The sequence below is a fragment of the Pleurodeles waltl genome, chromosome 7 (assembly GCF_031143425.1).
Source record: "Pleurodeles waltl isolate 20211129_DDA chromosome 7, aPleWal1.hap1.20221129, whole genome shotgun sequence".
Classification (NCBI taxonomy): domain Eukaryota; kingdom Metazoa; phylum Chordata; class Amphibia; order Caudata; family Salamandridae; genus Pleurodeles; species Pleurodeles waltl.
In genome coordinates, this window is record NC_090446.1 from 389,081,912 (window position 1) to 389,104,566 (window position 22,655).

Here is a 22,655-nt window from a genome sequence, read left to right on the forward strand (position 1 = left end):
CTGGAAGGTTTTTGACTTTTAAAGATTATATGCTCTGTGTGGAGTGTCTGAACCGCATTGAACCTCATCAAGCAAAATCCTTTTATTTGCAATTCAGGTATGGCATTTTGCCGGTAAATTATTTTTGTAGCAAATGGCATGACTGTAACATTCTTTCTAATTGCCTATCCTGACCGGCAAGTCCTGAAACAGAATAAGATTTTTTTATTCTTCTGTCACAACTATAAAATCATCAAGAATACTTGGCTAATTCCAATCTAATGGATTTTATCTATAAGACGCATGAGGGATATGACCAGAATGCTTAGAAGCGACACCACAGAATGACTTATTTTTGCCCTATCAAAATATCTGCTACATGCGTGCTGGCTAAGGCATAAGACCATTTTAATCTCTGGATAGAGAATATATTTGAGGTGCACTGATACATTGCTCTGTGATACCTTAAAGCTAAATTCTTGCTACATGAGGAGTAGTGTAAAAGGGTATATTGTGTACTACTTAGTGGACATACCAATGCTGTTCTCTGTTTTGAGATCTGCTACAAATTTAAGAAATGTATTGCACAATAGGTATTTTAGTGTTGTCTGCGATGTAGTTTTTAAAACTATTTGTTAATTAATTGTATTCATAATTAAAAATTCTCCCTTCAAGCTTGGTTCCTATTGCACAATAAGAACTTCAGTATCGCTTATGATGCATGGTTCTCTTACAGCTTTTAATGAACTTCACAAACAGTCTCTTTGAAATCTTTGTGAGTAAATGGGTAAGTATTCACAAAAACCTTTAGGTGATGACCTGACTCTCAGAGAATCGGAAACAAGGGAAATTAGTGTACTGACTTTATCATGTTTTAAGGATCCCATGTATGTATATGGCTATGATGATATGAGTTTATATTTATAAATATATATCTGTGCTTTTATGGTTTTTCTTTTTGAAATCGAATAAAGTATTACTACTGCTACAGTAAGATCAACAATCAAATTTGAAAAATCACTGAAAAAGTGAGAAGCTTAAGTCTGTGATTAGATATGTACAAAAATAGATCCATGGTCCAACAAGTAAAAAAGCACATAGAAAGAGAATTTAGAGGTTTTAAACATTTATGTTAAATTGGCTTATGTATGTCACCTTGTTTGGTAACTGAGTTTTTTACATGAGCATTAACCTTAACTAAATTATGCGCTGATGAATATGATAATCTTAACTTTATTCCCGTTCAAAGCAATTTTGACACTTAGCAGATAAGTTCCTGAACTGCCTAGTGCTAAGTCACCCAATTTTAAATAAATTAAATGCCCTTTATATTTGATGCAGGTTTTTAAAGGGTGATGTTAAGTACAGTGTTCACTGATATGTTTCTCTTGTGGAATCTGTTTGACTATTAAGGAATTGAAACGGGGAGAAATACTTGTAAATATTAATTATGAACACTACACTGATCTTAATGCAAGTGATGCATCTAAATCCCAGACAGATACAGAGTTTAGTAATTTGGAAAAACACAAAAAAGGTCTGTTCAAATCCTTACAAGTAGATTATTGTTTGAGTGATAGAATGATGTGAATACAAGTGAATAGCACACTTTATTCTCCTCCTAGTAAAATTCACCCTAGTTTGAGATTAAAACCTCTTATGTTTTGTCCAGCAATGTGGCCAATTAGTGTAGAAATGTAGTTGATTTAGACACTTAGTTTATAAAACCTTAATACAAAGCTCTTTCTAAAAAATTGATATTCATCTGTGGACAATTTTGGTTGTAATACAGTTTAAAACAAATGGGGACAAATTAGACAGGAAAAGGGCAGTGCCTAATATGTTTGGATACCATTTTTTAAAAAGCTTAGCAATTGGTAGCTTGTGGTTAGATTATTTTCTTTAAAAGAAGGCTGTCTATGCATCTGTAATATTTTGAAATGCATACCTAGCTCCTGACTTGAATGAATACATCTGCGTTGGAACCTAGACTAATTCAAATGAGCACCTTCCCTTTTGATATTGTTCTACTTACGAGGATTTGAACTCCAATATGAGGGGTGGTGAATTACATTGCAGTCAGCTTTATATCTACATTGTATTAGATTCCTCTGACTTCATAGTTAACTGCTTGATATTGCAGGGCTACGTGAATGGTGGTATGTTTTTTGACAGGCCAACCATATTAGCTTATCATGCATTTAACAGTTGCTTTTCTATTAATTTTGTATTATCCGATAGAGACTTCTATTTGCAAATTCCTTACCATAGAATTTCCCCCAGGCGTCAGTCTGGATCCAGAGATTTTTCTTGAGTAGTACCCCTGGATCCCATCAGGTGGTGTTGATCGGCTCCATGTCCATCGTCTGCATCATGCTCACCGAATATTACATAATTGGTCGTACATCGCTGCCGCCCCAGTGCGCTGACATAAGTTCCTTTCTTTCCACGCCAGCCTGGCACTGATCCAAAGAAGAGCTGCCTCTGTCGTTTTTTAACAGATTTTTTTTTTTTCACTTTTTGTGAACGTTTTTTGAGTGTTGACACTCCTGTTGCGTCGAGGATGTCTTTGCGTAAGTCCGGGTTCAGGCCCTGTAGATCCTGTCATCGGGCGATGTCCGTGATGGATCCGCACCTTGTGTGCCTGTGGTGTCTGCAATGTGACCACAACCCAAAGTCGTGCTCGTAGTGCCGGGCCATGAATCAGCCAAAGCTCCTTGTGGCCCGGTGCTCGGATCCTTGTCGCTTCCGATCTCGGTTTAGAGGAAGATCCTGAGAATGGTTGCGGAGCCCCCATTTATCATTGTCCCACTCCCAAGTCCTTGGGATGTTCGGGTAAGTCAAGGTACAAGAAGAAGTCGAAGAAGCGTTCTTTGACTTCACCCTGTCCGTCAGCCAACGAGACCAGGAAAAGGAGCATCATTGTTCTAGGCCTCCATCCTCACAGCCTGCGTCTGGGTTGATTCAGCAGTTCCCTAACTTTCCAGGAACCAGAGTGATCCCTGCCTAACTCAGAGAGTATTATGAGGCCATGTGCCTCATTTTTGGGCAGTGTGACCCCACTGGAGCGCTCTTTGGCCCCTTGGGCCCCGCTGGGTGGAAGGGGCCATCTCGGGTTCTATGCCGGTGGCTTCGGCCTCGGCTCCTGGGGGCACCCATGGATTCGTTCCTGGATCCAAACTGGCGTTGGTTGTACCACCGCGACCTTCCCCAATGCCGGTGCCGACGTTAACACTCCCGATGACGCCAGTGTCCCCGGGTGGCGTTGACTCCATCCTCATTGCTGACACAGAGCCAGACCAATGTCACGTGACGCTGATTCCGACTTTGACAGGGGCCTTGCCTGCTGGGTCTGATCCTGACCCTTATTCTCATGGCTTGGGTTATGGTGAGGAATGGGAGGTGTCGCCAGACTCTCTAAAATACCAGCTACAGGACCCTCTTGACTGACATATGAAACTGGGTGAGGCCAGTTGTCTGGATACTTACTCTGACACTGGCATGCTTCTCCCCTCCCCCCCCAAGCCCCTCCCACCATTGCTACAGATACAGGAGCGTCCTATTCCATGGTGGTGTGAAGAGCGGCCGAGGTTCTGGACCTCGAGCTATCTTTGGTGGCAGTCAAGACTAATTTCCTGTCAGAGGTGCTTCATCCTCTGAACCCCTATGGTCCTTTAAGGAAGCCCTTACTGAATCCAAACCCAGCAAAGGGGCTCCTGTGAACAGGAGTATTGCCCGCCGCCATCAACCTGCTCCATCTGACCCAGCACCCTTCCCCCTAGAGCTTGGTTATCCAAGTCTCTAGGTCCTAGGGAGCGTTCCCTTTCGCACCCCCAGGTAGGGAATCTAAAAGGCTGGACCAGCTTGGGTAGAAGATGTTTTCTTCTACCAGTCTGGCATTGCGGTCCGTGAACACCACATGCCTTTTGGGCCGTTACTCCCACACGCTGTGGGATATGGTTGTGCACGTGCTACCACAGGTTCTAGAGAGGCCCGGGCTGTACTCTCTCATGTTGTTGCTGATGGGAATAGTACAACAAAGTTCAAAATCAAATGTAAACTGGACATGACCGATTCACTGGGCATAGCGGTTGCATCGATGGTGGCCCTGAGGTGCCACGCCTGGTTGAAGACATCTGGCTTTTCAGAGAATGTCTAAGTTAGTCTTCTGGACATGCCCTTTGATAGCATCCGTCTATTTGGAGACAAAGCAGATTCGGCGCTTGAGCGCTTCAAGTATTCTCTGGCTACGACCAGGTCCTTGAGCCTTGAGACAGCACCTCGTCCACCTCAGTCTGCTTTTCACCCCTTTTGTGGCTACAGAAGGGGTGTCCTACCATGTCCATTCCCTTTCAGACACTGTGCCGTGCACGCTGCCCTGCCTCTGTGTGTCCTGAGATGTGGGATCCTCCGTCCTTGTGGATCAGGGAACCGGTGGTCTGGTCAGTCCTCCCACCCCCCCTCCCACTGCCCACCCCTCACCCGCTCTTGCAGCTGCCTCCAAACCTTCCTAGTCTGATAATTCCCCACCAGGGTCCAGTGAGTGGCAGGATTGGCCATCACCTGCTCCGCCAGCAATCCATCACATCAAGCAGGTGGATTTTGAAGACTGTCCAAAGAGGCTCCTTCCTCCCCTTTGAGACTACCCCTTCAGCCATGTCACCATCCTAGGATCAGAGGATCACTTGGTACTTCTCTGTAAGGAGGTTATGGCTCACTCGGTCAAGGGAGCCATACAAATGGTCCCTGTGTCAGAAGTAGGTTGTGGTTGTTATTCCTGCTACTTTCAGGTGCCCAAAAAGGACAAGGACCTCCTCCCTATCCTCGACCTCCAGTCCCTCAATCTCTTTCTCCAGAAGGAGATATTCAAAATGCTCACTCTGACCCAGATTGTATCTGCATTAGACCCAGAAGACTGGATGATAGCGTTGGACTTGCATGACGCTTACTTCCACATTCCTGGCCTGCCTGTCTACAGATGTTACTTACGGTTCACAGTGGGCCACAAGCACCAAGGTGATGGTGGTGGTTGCAGCTCTTCTGTACAGATCAAGGGTTCCAGTCTTCCCCTATCTCAACGACTGGCTGTTAAAGGCGGGCTTGTCCCAGACTGTCATCACCCACCTCCGGACTACGGTGGACCTCCTTTTTTTGGTGGGGTTCACTATAAATGTGCCGAAGTAACACCTGACTCCCTCTCAGATGCTCCCTTTCATCTGAGCTGTTTTGGACACAGTGCAGTTTCAGGCTTATCTTCCTGAGCGGTGAGTCCAGGATAATTCAGGCTATGATACCGATGTTTCAGCCTCTAGCCTGGATTTTGATGAGAATGACTCTGAGGCTGCTGGGCCTCATGGCCTCCTGCATCCTGCTAGTGACACATGCTGGATGGCATACGCAGGCTCTGCAGTGGGAACTGAAGTTCCAGTGTGCGCAGCATCAGGGGAATCTCTCCGACATGGTCCTGATCTTGAAGTGAACTACACAAGATCTGCAGTGGTGGCTAACGAACCACGATTGGGTCAGAGGCAGATCCCTCTCCCTTCTACAACCAGATCTGACAGTAGTGACAGATGTATCACGCCTGGGATGGGGCGGCCGCCTGGGAGAGGTGGAGATCAGAGGCACCTGGTCTCAGGTGGGGTCCAGACTCAACATCAGCCTGTTGGAGCTCCGGGCAATCAGGCTAGCATTGAAAGCATTTCTTCCCTCTCTCAAAGGGAAGGTAGTGCAAGTGTTCATGGGCAAACTACCGCCATGTGGTATTGCAACAAGCGGGGCGGAGTGAGGTTGTGGGCCCTTTTGTCAAGAGGCTATGTGCCTCTGGATATGGCTGGACCAGAAGGGCACATTCCTGGTGGTTCAACTTCTGGCAGGCTCTCTGAACATCAGAGCAGACAATCTCAGCCGACAGTGCTTAGTCGATCATGAATGACATCTCCATACGGAGGTGGCACATGGTCTCTTTCAGCAGTGGGGAGAGCCTTGGTTAGATCTGTTTGCCTCCTCAAAAAATGTGCAACATCAGCAGTTGTGCATGTTGTTTCTTCCAAGGAGGCACTCGCTTGGCGAAATTTTTCATCTCAAGTGGAGCTCAGGCCTCCTGTATGCCTTTCTGCCCATTCCACTTCTGCCCAGAGTTCTCAAGAAGATCAGGAACTACTGGGACCAAGTAATCCTTGTGGCTCTGGACTGGGCACAAAGAGTCTGGTATCCCAAGCTATTGAGCATGGCCATCAATCCTCTGATCAGACTGCCCCTTCAGGAGGATCTTCTGTCGCAGCAGCAGGGGAGAGTTCTCCATCCGAACCTGCCCAGTCTCTGCCTTCTTGCGTGGAGATTGAGCAGTGGCAGTTGACAGTTTTTGACCTTCTGCTAGAAGTCTGTAATGTAATTTTGGCAGCCAGGCATCCCTCCACCAAAATAGTATACACCTGTTGTTTGAAAATATTTGTGGCATGATGCTCAGACAAGTCTGTTGACCCCCTTTCTGCTCTCTTTCTGAGAATCTCTTGTTTATACTTTATTTGATCCAGCAGGGCTCTGCACTGGGCACAGGCTATTTGTCTGCAATCTCTCATTTTCTTTTTAAGGTTGTCTTATCAACCTTCTTTTTTTAAATCCCCTATTGTAGATAGGTTCCTTAAAGGCCTTATTCACATGTTTCCTCCATCTCCTTTCATTACGCCCCATTGGGACTTCAATTTGTTTTTCACCTTCCTGATGTGTGCTCCTTTTGAGCGTCTCAACAATTGTCATCTCAGGCTTCTCACTTTGAAAACAGCCTTCTTTGTGGCCATTACATCCGCCCACCGGGAGAGTGAGCTGCAGGCACTGTCATCTAAGCCGTCCTACCTTTCCATCTATCCTGACAAAGTTTTGCTTCTTACATGGGGCTCCTTTCTTCCGAAAGTGGTTATGCCGTTCCATTTAGGCCAGCCCATCACATTGCCTACTTTTTACTTACCCCCCACAAATTTCTAAGGGAAAGGAGAGACTCAGCTGTTTGTTGGTTATGTGGGTGTGAAAAAGTCAGGCAGTACAGAAGAGAACAATCTCAATCTCCAGATGGGTCATTCTCTGCATCAAAATGTGCTACTCACTCGCTAAGAAGCAATCTCCTGAGGACTTGCATGCTCCTTCTACCAGAGCTAAATGTGCAACCACTGCGTTAGCGTGTGGAGTTCCAGTCATGGACATCTGTCGGGCGGCAATGTTGGCATCTCTGCACACATTTACCAAGCACTACTGTCTGGACAGTCAAGTCTGTAGGGCTGGGCGGTTTGCCCGTTCGGTCCTGCAGGACTTTCTGGTGTGATCTTGGTCCTCAGACCCACCTTCGGGGATAGTACTGCTTGGATATCTATTCTAAGGGAAGGAATCTGCAGCTTGATGTCTCTATCAGACGGACAAGTTACTTACCTTCGGTAATGCCTTATCTGTTAGAGACAATATCTAGTTCCAGATACCTTACTAACCTAGCCATCCTCCCGCTCTGCGAATTGATTTCTAGGGACAGGGACTTACCTTTTGATGCACCAGTGGTCCGCGTTCTTCCCGGCTGTGCGCTTCTGGCTTGGAAAGTCATGAAAAGAAACTAATGTCAGCAGGTTGGGGTGGCACCTGTATAGGACCAGCGATGTCATATCTGGTGTGCACAATGCCGACAATGGACGCGGAGCTGATCGACGCCACGTAACGGTGCGCAGGGGTACTGCTCAAGAAAAATCTCCGGGTCTAGACTGATACCTTGGGGAAATTCTTAGGTGAGGAATCAGCAACTAGATGTTTTCTCTACCAGATATGGCGTAACCGAAGGTAAGTAACTTGTCCTTCAATGTAAGAATACTGGCCATCTGTTTAAGGTTTAATGACCTCATGTTTTGAAACCGGACTTCCTCTGAAGCAGATAAATATAGACTTTACTTGGACATCTAGCCTACAACTGACAAGCAAAATTACTGTTCAGGTTGCCCAAGTATGATTTGGAATCTTTGTAAATGATGGTTCAGAAGTCCTCCTCGTGCAGATCACGTTACTGGATACAAACATAAAATGTTGGTCCCTAGAAAGGATAGTTTTTTTTTTTTATTTAGTTATTAATATCAGTTGATTAATCCACCCAGAATATGTTAGACTTTGCTCCTCTGGTACTTCTTATGGCACACGCTGTATAAAGTATAAATCTCATTTGAGTCATTATTTTCGGCAGGGGCTTAATTTTCAGTGTTTAAGTTATTCTTTTGACGGTTAACAGTGCATGAAATCGGAGTTCTGCTGGCTAAAAACTGCCTTATTTTCATCAGCCTGAATGATTTAAATTGTAGGAAGGTTTAGTAGTAAACATTTTAAAGGCTGTTTTGGGGGGAAAAAGTAAGGTAACTTATCCAATACTTCGTAGCCAAATAAAACTAAAATTTGTGATTAGTGATGGGGCAAGTATATTATTGCTTATTTGACACCATCTTTAGCTGCTGTATATATCTGAGTCTTGATTGACTGTGTGAATATTTTTTACATAAGACTCCGTTAAAGACTGTTGTTGCAGTATTGCAGGCATTTGTTAGTGGTCCCGGGAAGATTCTACTAAGACTTAATCAGTTTGCCAAATTCCTCGGCGGAGGGCCTGCCTATTCTGATTTTTATAAATTGTCCCTGCTGTGCACCTTTTGAATAATGTACTTGGATGATCATACCAGTAAACTTTTTTGTGATGTTTTTTTCATTAAATAACACAAGGAGGATTGGTGTGGACCTAGTTCAGACAATTTGTAGAGTAATTGGAAGTTTAGCAGAGGACTGGGTGTCATAATTGTATTGTATATTAGCAACCTGTGTGATCGGTCCAGCCTGTCAAAATGGCTTGCATACAAGCACTAATCGCTGGTTTTTCATGCATTCTAGGCTCATTGACAGGAGCCTGAAGCAGGCAGTGAGCCTGTTTATTTGCTGGTGATGATTGAGATATCCTGATGGTTAATTTCCCATAATTTATCGACCTTCACTTTATTGTGCTTCATTGACTCTCTCCCCTAGATGCATGGTGGGCAAATACCAGTGGCGTCTGGCTTTGCGCGGGTGGGGGACACTAGTAATTTGTGGTTGTTTTTATTTTAAAGTAAATTTTAAAAAAAGACACTTACCTTCAGGCGTGTTCCTTGGGGTATCCTCCTGCTTCTGGAAACTCAAATGCGCGGGACCAGGAAACGCCACTAACCAATCCTGACGTTGCTTTCATGCTGGTAACCACTATGAAAGCAGTGTCAGGATTGGTGGGAGTGGGCTTTCTCAGTGCTCACAAGAGAGTTAGAGGCCTGTGCTTTCGCTGAATTAGAGATGTTTAAAGTGCGCATGTCTGTCTGGCTGTCACAAGACGGCCGGCCACAGGGACATGCGCACTTTAAATAAGTGCACAGCTCCCTGCTGCAATTGCCCCGCCCTGTCTTGACACTCAGTTCAGGACAGGGTGCTAAAAAATAAAATGGTAATAAACATTATTACCATTTTATTTTTCCGTTATGGGAGGCATTTTTTTGACAGGGCGACGCTCCTCGGCTCACATGGAGGTTCTGCAATTAACAGTGATGTTTGTCTCATTCACAAAGGGGCAGTAATGCTGAATACTAGATAATACTAGTGAAATACCCATTGATAACAGCGAAAAAGGAGTTGACATTCTTCTCATTAATAGGAAGTTGAATAAGCACCTATGGCAAAAAATTGCAGCTATATATTGGGATCATAAATTGACATTATAATCTTATCATTCTTATTTGTAAATTAGCATAATTAGAGGAGTAGAGAATATTTATGATCTGTTCTCTGGCAGAAATGGCACAGAGAATGTTTGCTGTTGAGTTTGGGATTTATATACAGTTATATAAAGTAAGAATTGACTGGGATGGAGTAGCTTGAATAAAAATGTTCTCATGTTCTGCCACAAATCCCCCTTGACGGAATGTATTTTGTGTAATGATATTCATAATTCAATATTTTCTTTAATGAGTGCCGCATGGAAATGGTTAATGTTGAGCAATACTCAATAGATCTGTTTTAAAGTTTTTAAACTGACAATGCAGTTTAATTTGATTTTAAAAATAGAAAGTTTAGCTGGTTTGCCTTGTTTTCTATGATTGCAGTTTTATTCCATATGCCCGCTGTGTTTTTTTGTCTGGCAATGTTTGTACAAATCAAAGTGAAATTAGTGTAAATACATCGAAGTAACAGTTTATTTCAGAACTTTTATGCTTATAAATACTTTAAATAGAATTCTTCTTATTTTGGCCATTTTGGAAATACTTATAATTAAATTATTATTTTCAGACTATAAAAAAGCCCGTGCAGAAATAAAGAAAAAGTCTTCTGATACAATTAAGCTTCAGAAAAAAGTGAGAAAAGGTAAGACTGCTTTGCTTATTTCCAATTTGCTGCTATTGCTGCTGTGTCCTTTTACCAAGTTAAAGGTTCTGTTTATTATATGAAAATATGTATTTGTTTAAAACAAAAGTAGACGTGTATCGGCTAATATTTTTGATATTAAAAAGGAAGAAACGTTGGGTCTATCTAATTAGTCCATTTCAGCACCAGTTGCAGCAATCAGAGTCCCAGCTCGTTATTTTCAGTGTCTCAACTCTTATACTGTTCGGTGCATTATAAGGGCTTTGAAAGGTAGACAGTTTGCTGCTTGTCTCTTATATAGTAAACTAAATGTTCTCTTATTTCCACTTGAGTCCTGAATACAGAATCCCTAGTTTAAGGTCTTGCCTGATATCTTCGAGAGAGTGAACATGGCTACTTGTGCTGCAGTGGTCTGCTATTAAAGGAATGAAGAAAATCGTGCTCATCCCAGGATTTTTGCCGAACGTTCACTCCCTAGGTGTTCCTGCGCTTCAGCTATCCGATGCCAATCCTTTTCGGTGGTTGTAGTGATGGATTTCTCAGTATTTTTTACATATAGTTCTAAATCGGAGATGCTCTGCCAGCATGACCTAGGTGGTGTATGGATCCAATATTCAACCCATCCATGTATAGACTTACTTACCCACCAGCGGGGCGCTCTTGGACCCTCAAACCTAGCAAAAATATGCCCACGTTGTACAGTATCATTTGTATACTGCCGTTATTCCTTTTTTGTCTTTTATTGAAATTAAATCTTAAGTTTCTCTTTAAGGTGCTCTTGGGGTATTTGGGGGGGAAACAAAAGTAATAATGTGATTAGTAATACTGAATATGCAAGTGCGTCTGTTTAACTTGATATAGCACCTGATTACCTCTATAATTCGACATGCAAAGCACTTTATACATTTTTGTCTGGGTTTTTCAGGTTTGTGCTGTGAATGTGGAATCACAGTACACAGGTCGGCAATATTTTGAGTTTGTTGTCTCCTGTATTATGTTTCATAGATGCGATTGCATTACAATGTCGCTGTGAGCGCCCGGAGCATTATCTCAGTAAGGAAGGAACAGTTCTTTTGCAACAAAATTCCGACTCGCGACGGGCTACGTGACCTGCTTCCGTCTATAAAACAATACTACCACAGGGAGATGGAATCAATTAATTACGCGTTTCTTTCATAAACTCGGGGGCAGTGCACGCGCGCGCGTGGTTTACAGTCATAAACATAGCAACAGGCGGGTACTTGCTTGGCTGGTGAATAGTCAGTCACTCTTTAGGATCACTCAACGTTGCAGTGTAATACCGTAACCATGGCAACAGATGCATCAAACAGTTGTACAATCGTGACGATTTTATGAATCGGATAAAAACACCCCGATCACGTTCCGTACAGTGGCCTTTTAGATAAATTTTTTATTTTGCTTAGAAGTGTAAACGGTGTAATCTGGAGTTTTAGATTCTGACTCGATCAGGCCCGAGTTAAGCTCCAGCCTTCCTTACCCGGTGGCATGGTATGATACTGGGTGAGTGTTTCTTCCATTTTTCCTCGAACACAGTGTAAACCATGTGTAATTATAAAGTGAGAATATTTGACCATCGCCTAAGGAGCATGTCAACTTTTTTTCAAAACTGAAAATGTTTTTCAAAGTCAAACATAAACTACCGTGACTGCCTGCAGCTTCTCGTGTGCTTGGTTTTGTAAAAGTGGTGAACTTCCTGCCTTTCTGAGAGAAGAATACTTAGTTCGTTTCTTTCTCTTTGCTGAAGGAAGTCTAAGACCGGAAATTGTAAGTCTGTTTTAACAACAGGAAGCTGGCTTTACCATGTTGCAAAGGGGCTCATAGTTTCTCAGTGTTTTCCAAGTGACCCGTAGAACTGCAGAATCACTTTTAGGCCGTTTCAGCTCCTCAGTAGGCCCTTTCCAAAGGAGCCAACGCAGGGATCATATGTTACCCTCCTGCAGCTCCCTGAAGCCGTACTCTAAACGTTGCACTTGTGCCTGTGTCTTATACTTATCCACCTGCTAGTGTGAGTACTTGCGACTTCCCTGCAGGCAGCTGTGCAGGTCATGAAGCTGTGGTCTGGAGACTATATTATTGACTGTAATTGACATACTAACGGGGATGCTTCAGTGAGCTAAGGGGTCACCTCTGAAAGGTGGTGATCTGCAGGTCAGGAGTACGAATCCTGGCAAGGCCCCACCCAGCCATCCTTTCTTCTGAGGCTGGTAAATAGACGACCATTGAACTGAGTAATAACACCTTATATTTATTGCACTTCAAAATAAAAAGGTGGAATGAAGTTATATTTAAAAAGAAAATTATTGTTCTATGAAAAATCTGGGCTTTAATGTTAGCTCCCCGTGTGGGGAAATCACTATCGGCCAGATTCTCTGACACCTATCGTTCAAAATCGGAAATGTGCTTCGTTAAGTTTCTTCCTTTTCAGTATGAAGGTCTTCACTCACTTTCCCACCATGGGGAAAGGAAGGACACTTAACTCCTAACATTGATAGGCATAGTGTTACATGCTTTTCCGATTTGGAAAATTATTTGTGAAATGTTTGAGAAATCTGGCAAATATTTGTGGCTCTTTACTGCAATTTGCAGGTTTTTTCCCCGAACATCATACACTTTCCTGCCCTAGCCCTAAACTTAAGCTAGTGAACAATCACCCATACAGATTGTTTGGTGTTTGTGCGTGTGTGCAGTGACTAGTTGGGTGAGACCGATGTTGTTCAGGTTCTCAAGGAGGGTGCCGGTGTTGGTGTCTTTGGGGTTTTCAGTGTAGAAGTTGAGATTGCCAAGCAGACTGTAGTGCTGGGAATCTATGGCCAGGGGGTTTATGAGGTTGGAGATGGCGTCACAGAAGGCTGGAGTCAGTAGGCAAGCGTGCCTCTTACCCATGCACAAAGGCAGGCACACACTTAACGCTATATTCAGCTCCAGCAACAGAATCAAATTCACCCAGATCACAGAGCTCACCTGGACCGACCACGTCATCGTCCACTTTACCTTCTCAAGCACAGATCAGCACGCATCCACCATGACCAACAAGGCCACCCACTGCAGTTGGGGAAAAATTACCAAAATGCAGTGGACCCAATCCCTCAGCACTTCACAACCCGAAACCTCAGCAGATCTCAGCCAAGCCCGTCCATAACTTCGTCACCTGGATCACTAACTGTACCAATGAAATCATCCCACTGAAACCAGCCAAAACCTCAAAATGAGCCAGCTGGCACGCCCCAGAGCTCAAAACCACCAAGAGCAGTTGCTAGCAACTCAAGAAGTGATTGAAAGCCTGTAAAGAACCGTCCGACAGAACCTCCTACAAGGTAGCCCTCAGAGAATACCACCAACACATCAAATAAGCAGAGAGAGCAGCCATCACCAACCGCATCAACTTCATTGCCAACCACACGAAGGAACTTTTCAAGATCGTCAAGGACTTCGCTAATCCTCCTTCCATAGAGAACTCCATCGACCCTTCCCAGGAACTCTGTGACTCTCTCTCGGACTACTTCCACAGCAAGATAACCGCAATGTACAATGCAACAACTTCGACCCCCAACTCCCCTCCCCCAGTCTCGTCAACCGCAAGCAACCAGGAAACATCGACTGAACGCTCACCACCTGGTCCTCTCTCACTGCTTGGACCACCCTGACCATCATGTCATCCATCCGTCCAGGGTCCCCACTGACCCCTGCTCCCACCATATCTGCAACCTCATCGCTAACCTTGTATTCACAGAAGTCACCAACATCCTCACCATCTCCATCTCCATCTCCACAGCAATTTTCCCAGACGAAGGGAAACACGCGGAGGTCAGACCTCTCCTGAAAAAGCCATCGGCTGACCCCCAGCAACCTCACTCACTAATGACAAATCTCCTTTCTCCCTTTCCCTGCCAAAGTACTCAAGAATTCCATCAACAAACAACTCACCGAATACCTGGAACTCACCCAACTTCTCGACTCATCTCAATCTGGAATCCATACAAACCACACACAGAGACTGTGTTAATCGCCACCACAGACATCAGAGTTCCCCTCGACCGCGGAGAAACCTCAGCCCTGATCCTCGTTGACCTTTCAGCAGTGTTTGACAATGTCTCCCACCATACCCTCAACAACAAACTCCACACCATCGGCATACAGAAAAACACCCTCAAGTGGATCACCTCTTTTCTGTCAGGACAGAGCATCCGAGTGCCTCCCTTGGCACCTAAGGACATCACGTGTGGCATATCCCAGGGATCCTCCTTCAGCCCCACTTTGTTCAACATTTACATGACCCCCCTCACAAACATCATCAGATCCCACAGCCTCAACGTTATCTCCTATGCTGACGACACCCAACTCATCCTGTCCCTCACTGAAGACTCAACCAACGCATAAATTAACTTCCGTAGGGCCATGACAGACAAAACCAAATGGATGAACAACAGCTGCCTCAAGCTTAACTCCAACAAAACAGGAGTACTGATCTTTGGTAAGAACACCTCCACCTGGAACTACAGCTGGTGGCCAGCGAAACTCAGACCCACGTCCTCGCACTCACCCCTGTATCTGCATTGGAGGACGCTTGTTCGCCTACACCGCCGTCAAGGCCTGGAACTCCCTACTGTTACACCTCCGAACAGCACCCTCTCTGACAGAGTTCTGAAAAAAGCTCAAGACCTGGCTTTTCGATGTAGACAAGGCACCAAAGCGCCAAGAGACCCTCAGGGGTGTCAGTGGTGCTCTATAAATGGAGTGATTGATTGTGTTTCAAATAGTCCACTAAGCCTTCTAAAAATGACTGGAAATCGACTTTACTAAGCATTCCACTCAAAACTAGAATAACATTTTTTTTAAATCCACTTCCTTTTTTACAAACAGAGGTGAGACTCCCAACGTCTAGTTTGGCATTGGGACTTCTTTTAGACTTTGTTTTCCAGTGTTCTTAATGAGACCACTTTCAGGAGTGCTAAAACAAATTCCTTATTTTTGATCAGCCATCTTTTTGCCTTAAAACATGTTATTGTTCCTTTCTTATCGAAAATACAACTCAACGCCTTGTCAGATATCACATTAACATTCAGCACCTCTCATTTTGTCACAACACCTAGTCAATATTTTAAAAACGTCATCGCCTTTCTATGTACCGCCTACACCCAGGGAGACTGTCCCTTGACCTGTATTTCTTCTCTAGGCTGTGAGGCATTCCTGCGCCTCTTCCTCGGCCTCATCTCCTACCCCTTGTAAATAAAGCTCCATAACACTTGCCAGGGTCCCCATATTTTCTTGCTCTTCCTAAGACATCCCTGTCCTGCATAGACTGCTACCTCTGCCACTGTACACCAAACGTGGTTCCTACTCCTCTTACATACGGATAGCAACGTATGGCACAGCTGAAAGATGTCTCCCCTGACCACCATTATTACAGTATTAGTGAAGAAGTTCTAGCACTTGGGGAGGTATATGCACCACTCCACCGGACTCCCAGTAATGTCAGCATTTTGTATGACGTCCTGATGATCCTAGAAATGTGCTCCCTCATCTTATTGCAGAAAGCTTGTATCTGTGGACACTCCCATAGCGTATAAATCACACAACCGCGTATTGTTGAGCTAGTTTATTCTGTAGATAAAAGTGTTGGCTCTTTTGCAATCTCTGCATTTTTTTCTGATATATATATTTCTTGTGCCTGCGGGGATGACATTTTGTGCTTTCTTGCAGAAGCACATAAACTGGTGGTTGAGTTATTTTCAAGCACTCAGATTGTTAGTCAGTAATGGCAGATTGGGTGGCTGGTAATATTGTTTGACCTTCACAATTATCACATGTAAACTCAGCCAATAATCTCAATCTGAGGTGTTTGCTTTGAGTAACAGTGTGTAATACCAGGTAAATTATTAGACTCAGCAACCATAACTCATGAAGCAAAAGCGTTATACAGTACATTAATTCAGGAGTATTTATCACGCTCGCTTGTGAGGTGAGAATCTTAACGATTTAAATAATCTAATCAATCATAAACAAAAAAAACAAATTTAAACTTCATAATGATACAAAAGTCAAGCTTTTGTGTGTGTTCTTTTTAGCATTTTTATTTTTTTGTGGCAATGTAAGCTTCGTGAAGTAACGGTAGAGAACATAGAGCACTCCAAAAGGTGAGCAGGGTAGAGATGTCATGACCTGGAAAGCATTGCTGTTGGGATTTGAGGACATGTGAGATTTAGTTTGGAAAGATTCATATTTAGCTTCCTAAGTGATGCATGTCCGCAGTGCAAGTGGTGCAAGCTTCACTATGTAGATAATTAGAGTTACAGTCTTCCCACTGTAAGAATGCGTGTGTCAGTGTTTTATTTGTGGTGAGAAGAATGCCTAGACATTGGTGGGCAGTAAGCCTCTAGATATGCAGAGTTTTTTTTCAGCGTAAGTAGGCGGGAAAGCTAGATAGATTTGTGCCAGCAGCACTCATGTTTGTAGCATGTTTGGGGTGGGAGATCAGGTTTGGTGGTATTAAACCTATTTGGCACTTGTAATGATATATGCTGCAAACCTTTAAGTGGCCAGTAGCAGACCCAACAGACAGTGGGTCCGTAGTCCTCTTCTCCGGTGAAAATGTTGGCATTCCTTAGAAGGTGAAGCTGGTATTGAACAGACTTGCCATTGCTTTGAATTTATGAGGCAGCGATGCAGATTTAGGAATGAGGTGTGTGTGTGTGTGTGGGAGTGACACTGTTTCACAAGAAACTTGTAAACTAGTTATATGAGGACATTTCAGAGCGTTCAGAGTTTTTTATTTGGGTCCTAGGCAATGATCTGGGCTGCTTTTTAAGGTGCATCATGTCTTGAGGCTATGATCTGTAGGTCTTACCTATGAGAAAGCACGAGCTATCTGGTTGCAAAAGACATATTGCGAACTTATGATCAACTTGTAGCCCACCCATTGCTTGACTTTATTGTTACTCATTAGCTTGCTTTTTAGTTGTTGCTTTTTTTGGGGTTGCGTTCTCTTCTGGTTGTCTCTCCCCTGGAACATAGCCTATTTATTGTGTCCTTCCACTGCTTAGTTTTTGAGAACTACATTGTCCCTTTTGGTTAAGCACTCTGAGAGTGCATTTGTATTCCACCTGCCTCCCACCTGTATTTCTCTTACATCCTCCACCATGCTCAGTATTTCTCTAATCTGTGTGCTTATCACACTACCTCACTTGTTGCCCCAGCCCTTGTGTGCTTCTCCCTTGACTGCTGCTTTCCTCTCCTACCCTCCCGCTTCCTGTTGGTGCACCCTTCAACCCCACGCCTGTTGCTGCTCTCTTTCAACCCACCCCGTGTTGCTTCCCCCCTCCAACCTCCTGTTGCTACAACCTGTTGTTTAACCCCGCACACCCCACCCCCTGTTGTTGCCACCACCTACCCCACCCCCTGGTGCTGCCACCCCACTTCTGTTGCCCCCCCACTCACCCCCAGCCCGTGTTGCTGAACGCCCAAACCCACACGACTGGTTGCTGTCCCTCCTACCCCACCCCCTGTTGCTGCCCTTCCCACCCACGTTGCAGTACAATACACATTGCTAACATAATGGGTTAAAATATCCAGACAAGGATGGGGCTCACGTGAGCCGAAGAATTAGTGGGACGTCAGGTATTTTCGTTATTGATATTCACTTGGTTGGATCTGAGATAATACTGCTTTTCGCGCGTGGTGTTGCGAATGTGAAGGTTTGTGTGCTTCGATCGTTTATTTTGGATTGGTGAGCAAACTTGCAAAGTATAAATGTTTGTTTCTGCACAGTGTTGTGGACGTGGGAGAGGTATTGATGTCAGTGGAGTTGCTGAATGGGCTAGGGAAGCTTGTCTTTCTCCAAGCCTCAGAGAGCTGTCAAGTTTCCTACTTTTTATACAAATTGTAAAATTTTAGTACTCAAGACTTAAAAAAAAAAATGAGGGCTTAAGTAGCTGGGATGATGAAGTCTGTGCTACTGTACCAGTCGATAACGGGTAAAATAGCATAATGATTTCAAAGCCGGTGTTTTTCCTTGTGTGAGATCTGAAGGAAAGGGAATGGTAAAATAGAGCGTCAATGGATATGATGGCTGTGCGGAAGTATGGGATGAGTTAAAGGGACATGGTTTTGAGTGTAGAGTAGATGCCATTTTTGTTGATGAGAAGTAGTTGCATATTTGCTGATTTCTGTTGTTGGTTTACCAGCTATTCAAATCCCCAATAGTTACTGAGTTTTCAGTTACAGTACACTCACTGCTGAATTCTGAAGACTTTTCCCGTGTGTGCAAGCAGATCGTTTCCTGTGCCTTCAGGTACTGATGGATCTCTTTCTGGAATACCGACAAACAGCAGACCTGGGGTGGGGAGAGGAGTTGATAGAGGCATTGGGATGGAGCCAACAGAGAAGAAGAGATCCATAGTTGAATGCTGCACATTGGAGGCTGTTTTTGTCACGTTGCTTTTCATTCAGAATCATTTTGGAGCCTATCAGGAACGATTGGACCCACTTGGAGGTGCCTCACCTAGCTCCGTTGGGTCATCTTGATGAGAGGGGTGCTGCTATGGTAAACGTCCCCCGGTAACCTAATGAAGCTCCTGCTGCTAAGCAGTCTAGGTTTATTAGACCATCCTTGGCGACGCCAAACAATAGCAAGAAGCCAGTGATGAAGCCAGATGGGCAGCAGGTGAATATTTTCCATTATGAAGGTAAATGCTGGGTTAGATTTGTACCATTTTGCCCTGAGGTTTCCCCGGGAGTGGCAGGTGGGCAGCAGACTGTAGCTAGTGGAGTCTGTTGTTTTGTCCCGTGCAAGAATGTTATCAGTTAATTCTTCAGTGGAGCTCAAACAATATTTCACTATTGAATACGTTCAACCAGGTTTTTTTAGGCACCCTCAGACTTTGGCGATTGGGTGTCATGGTTTCCCTATGAATGATGTGTGATCTCAACCTCTAGTCTTAGGCTGCCTCAGTTTGTACCTGTAATGTGTATGCAACTTGCCTGATCGAAGCGGCAGCCCTTCAGTCTCGAGCAAGATTCGTATGCTGCGAGCACCACAGCAGAGCCGTGTCTTAATTAAAGCCTGGCTAAGATGGCTGGACTGCGTTTTCCATTCCTTTGAAGTAAATGTTCCTTGCTTCTCCTTGGAAAACCTAACAAATGAGATTCTTGTCTTCTCTTGCTTTGGCCATTTGTTTCCATGGCAGTTTACAGAAATGACCTCAACGGGTGTGTATGTTGAAAGAACTTTTTGTAAACCTGAGTGGATTTTCTTTGGCCTTGCCACATGAGCACATCTACCTGTACAAAGATGTCTTTTAGAGCACATAATGATGCATGTGTTCCCCCTGTGGAAAAAGTTAGGCTGTCATTGCTGTTAGTCTGGAGTCGGAGCACACCTCTTCTAATCCCACATTCTAGGTTTTACTGTTTCTCCATTCAGGTTTCCAGACGTATGAATATGTGGACTGTTGAATTGTATTTTTAAAAGAACCACAGACTTTTGATGCATTGCTTTATCAAAAATGTGGCAGGGACTCCGGGTGGCAGAAGCAAAGCTGAAAGCGAATAAAGTCGAAAAAACACATCCATGTACCGGGAGGTTTTATATAGAAGCGTGTTTTCACCTTCGTCTTAACAGGAGCACACATTTCCTGTGGCATCAATTTTGTCGTGTACAGACGGCAGAAACTTTACAAAACGGAAGCCGTTATCGTCTTGTTTTCTCGAAGGTGTTCCTCGAATCCTCTGTTCTGTGACTGACGTAGTCTGTTTGCTCTGTTTCTAATGGTTGGGCTCCCCCTCCCCCGGGATCAATTGTGTTTTTGATTCTCACGCTTTTTTGCTTTTTGTTGAAGCACAAAGATCAAGTAAAATTGCCTTTTGACAAAAACTTCATTCTTCAGTATGGTTCATGATTTTTCGGTTTGCCCTGTGGAATTCTTACCTTCAGCAATGGATGGTGATGTGCCAGGATGCATGCCATTTTCTGCATCCCTGGACCATGTTCACGTTTTAACAAGTCTAGTGCATTAGCAGCCTTGCTACTGCCAAAGAGAAAAGTTAATTGGGGCAAGAAACCACAGGAGCACTGGAATAAGGGCGGTGAGGTAGCAAAAATGGTGCAGTTAAAAATAATTGAAGCCTCATCAGATGGGCACTGCTGAGGAAGCCCTTACAGGTGTGGGCTACATAGTTGCATGCTCCTGTTCATTTTAATAAAGGTATTTGTATTCAGGCCCGGTTCCAGGAATTTGTATGTGTATGGGCCAAGGGTGCGTTTGGTTGGGCCAGTGTGTGCCCAATTTTTGACGATTCTGGAGGTAGCCTACAACCTGGGCTCTGGTGCCACTGCACCTGCTGCATCACTGGCACGTAAACCCCTGTCCCCTCTTCCCCAACACACACCTCCCCACTGCAGCTTGCCTCAGCCATGAGCCAAGCTTGCCACAGGGCTGTTTTCTATTCACTGGCATGCCCAGAGTTTTGCCTCAGACTGTAGAAAAATAGGGAAAATCATCTAAAGGTGATATTTTTCTCCCTTTCAGTACACAAGTAAAACAACTTTTATTAATACAGTGCACAATAAAATGTATTCTAGAGATTTCTCGGTAAACCCTGACAGGGACAAGTGAAAAAAACTCATTTGCCAACATGGAGGAAGCACTTAACTGTTGCTTTCTCTGTGGCTTTTTTTGCTGTTACTGGGAGGGCCAAATGTCCTATTTGGGTGGGCCTGGCCCACCCGCTAGAACCAGGCCTGTTGGTATTGCTGTTTTGGTATTGGCATTGTGTTTTGTTTTTTATTATGTCCTTTCCACACGTCTGTGTCTCACTGCGCACTTTCAGTAATTGCTTAACCTTTGTTTATTTTACTGTTCTTCAGTGAGTTGCTATGCTTTCCATACTCTTCAGTTGCTTCGTGCAGATTGTGAGGAAAGCAGTTTATTATAAGGTGTGGTTGTGCAAAATTACCATGTAATAAGGTTGAGGATGATGAGCAGGTGTTCTGGGTCTTCCTGCAGCCACCCCTTGGTCCACAAGCACGGGAGTGGCCCACTTCATCCTCCGAGGTTGGTGCCACATGAAATCCAGCATAGTACCAGTTTTAGAGGTCTGCTGTTACAGCAAAATCAGCGGTTCCATTTAAATTGCAGTAACATCTGTGCTGGGTGACCAAACTGCACTCCAATGACTCTTCCAATCCAGAAGTCTCTGGTGCAACTTTTGAGAGTCAAGACCGTCTCCTAGACTGCAACTCAGCAACCAGCAGTGGTCTGACTTCTCGGCACTGGGCTTTCAAGGGTGAAGGCTTCTCAGCGTTTATGGCTCTGTCTCTCTAACAGGGAGTCAGCCAGCTGACTCTTAGTCATCTTCTCTGTCTGAGGCTCATGACGACTTTTCAACAAGCAGGACACCACAGACACAGTCCTTAATTTGCTAACCCAAGATGCAGAAGCCAATCTTTGGCGCAGCCTTTCTTTGGTGGATCCAGGGAACAGCACAGCAGTCCTCCTTCGGTGGTCTCTCCAGTCCATATGTAACCTGAGGTCTGGGTGCAACTTTTATGCCCACTACAAGTCTAGGGGGATGAGGAGACGAACTAGCCAATGGGCTACCAGGTCCCCTCCTATCTGATGATGACTTCTTATGAAGTGTGGCATCTGGCTAGCCCAAAATGCACAATTCCTCCAGTTCCCATCATGGAAGAACCCCTCTTTTGGGATGTGGGGCTCCTTAGCTCAACCCAGAGGTGTGGCTACCTGGATGACTTTTGAAAAAACAGTCTTACCAGGTCTTTTCCCTCAGTGCCCAAGATTCCAGGCTGTCCGCTAAAACAAAAGACCAGCCCCTTATATGTGTGACTACCATTTGCCCTTCAATGGTAGCTTCCCCTTTCAAGCTCAACTTTTGGGCTCACAGCAACTTTGGCCATTCTGCCTGGAGTAGGTCACACCTCTTCCCTTGACAGGCCCTTTGTTACTCTTTCTAATACTCATTCTTACTTCTCTCCTGGAAAGCAAAAGGCTGCCTCGAAGACAGCAGCTTCTGTGCGATAGTAAACATCTACTGGAAACTTTGGTCAACAAAGTGGCAACCTCCTAAAGTTGCCATTTGTGCAAAAGTTACATTAAATTTAACTTGAGCTACAAGGTGTGTTTAATGCAATGATTTGTTTGATCAATTGAAGTACCACTTTTATTAGTCCTATCTGGACGTTAGCACTGGTGAATTGTCAGCGGGTAACTCCATAATCGGCAATGGGACTACGAGCCTTTCCA

General features: G+C 44.4%; 1 protein-coding gene across 2 annotated transcripts in view; it reads left to right on the forward strand.

Moving 5' to 3' along the window:
* Positions 1-22,655, forward strand: part of LOC138304101 (protein MTSS 1-like) — a 545,913-nt gene that overhangs the window by 299,726 nt on the left and 223,532 nt on the right. For both annotated transcript variants that reach the window (XM_069243840.1, XM_069243841.1), the window contains exon 6: positions 10,303-10,377. In XM_069243840.1, coding sequence (XP_069099941.1) covers positions 10,303-10,377 — 75 coding nt within the window. The remainder of the gene's footprint in view (positions 1-10,302; positions 10,378-22,655) is intronic.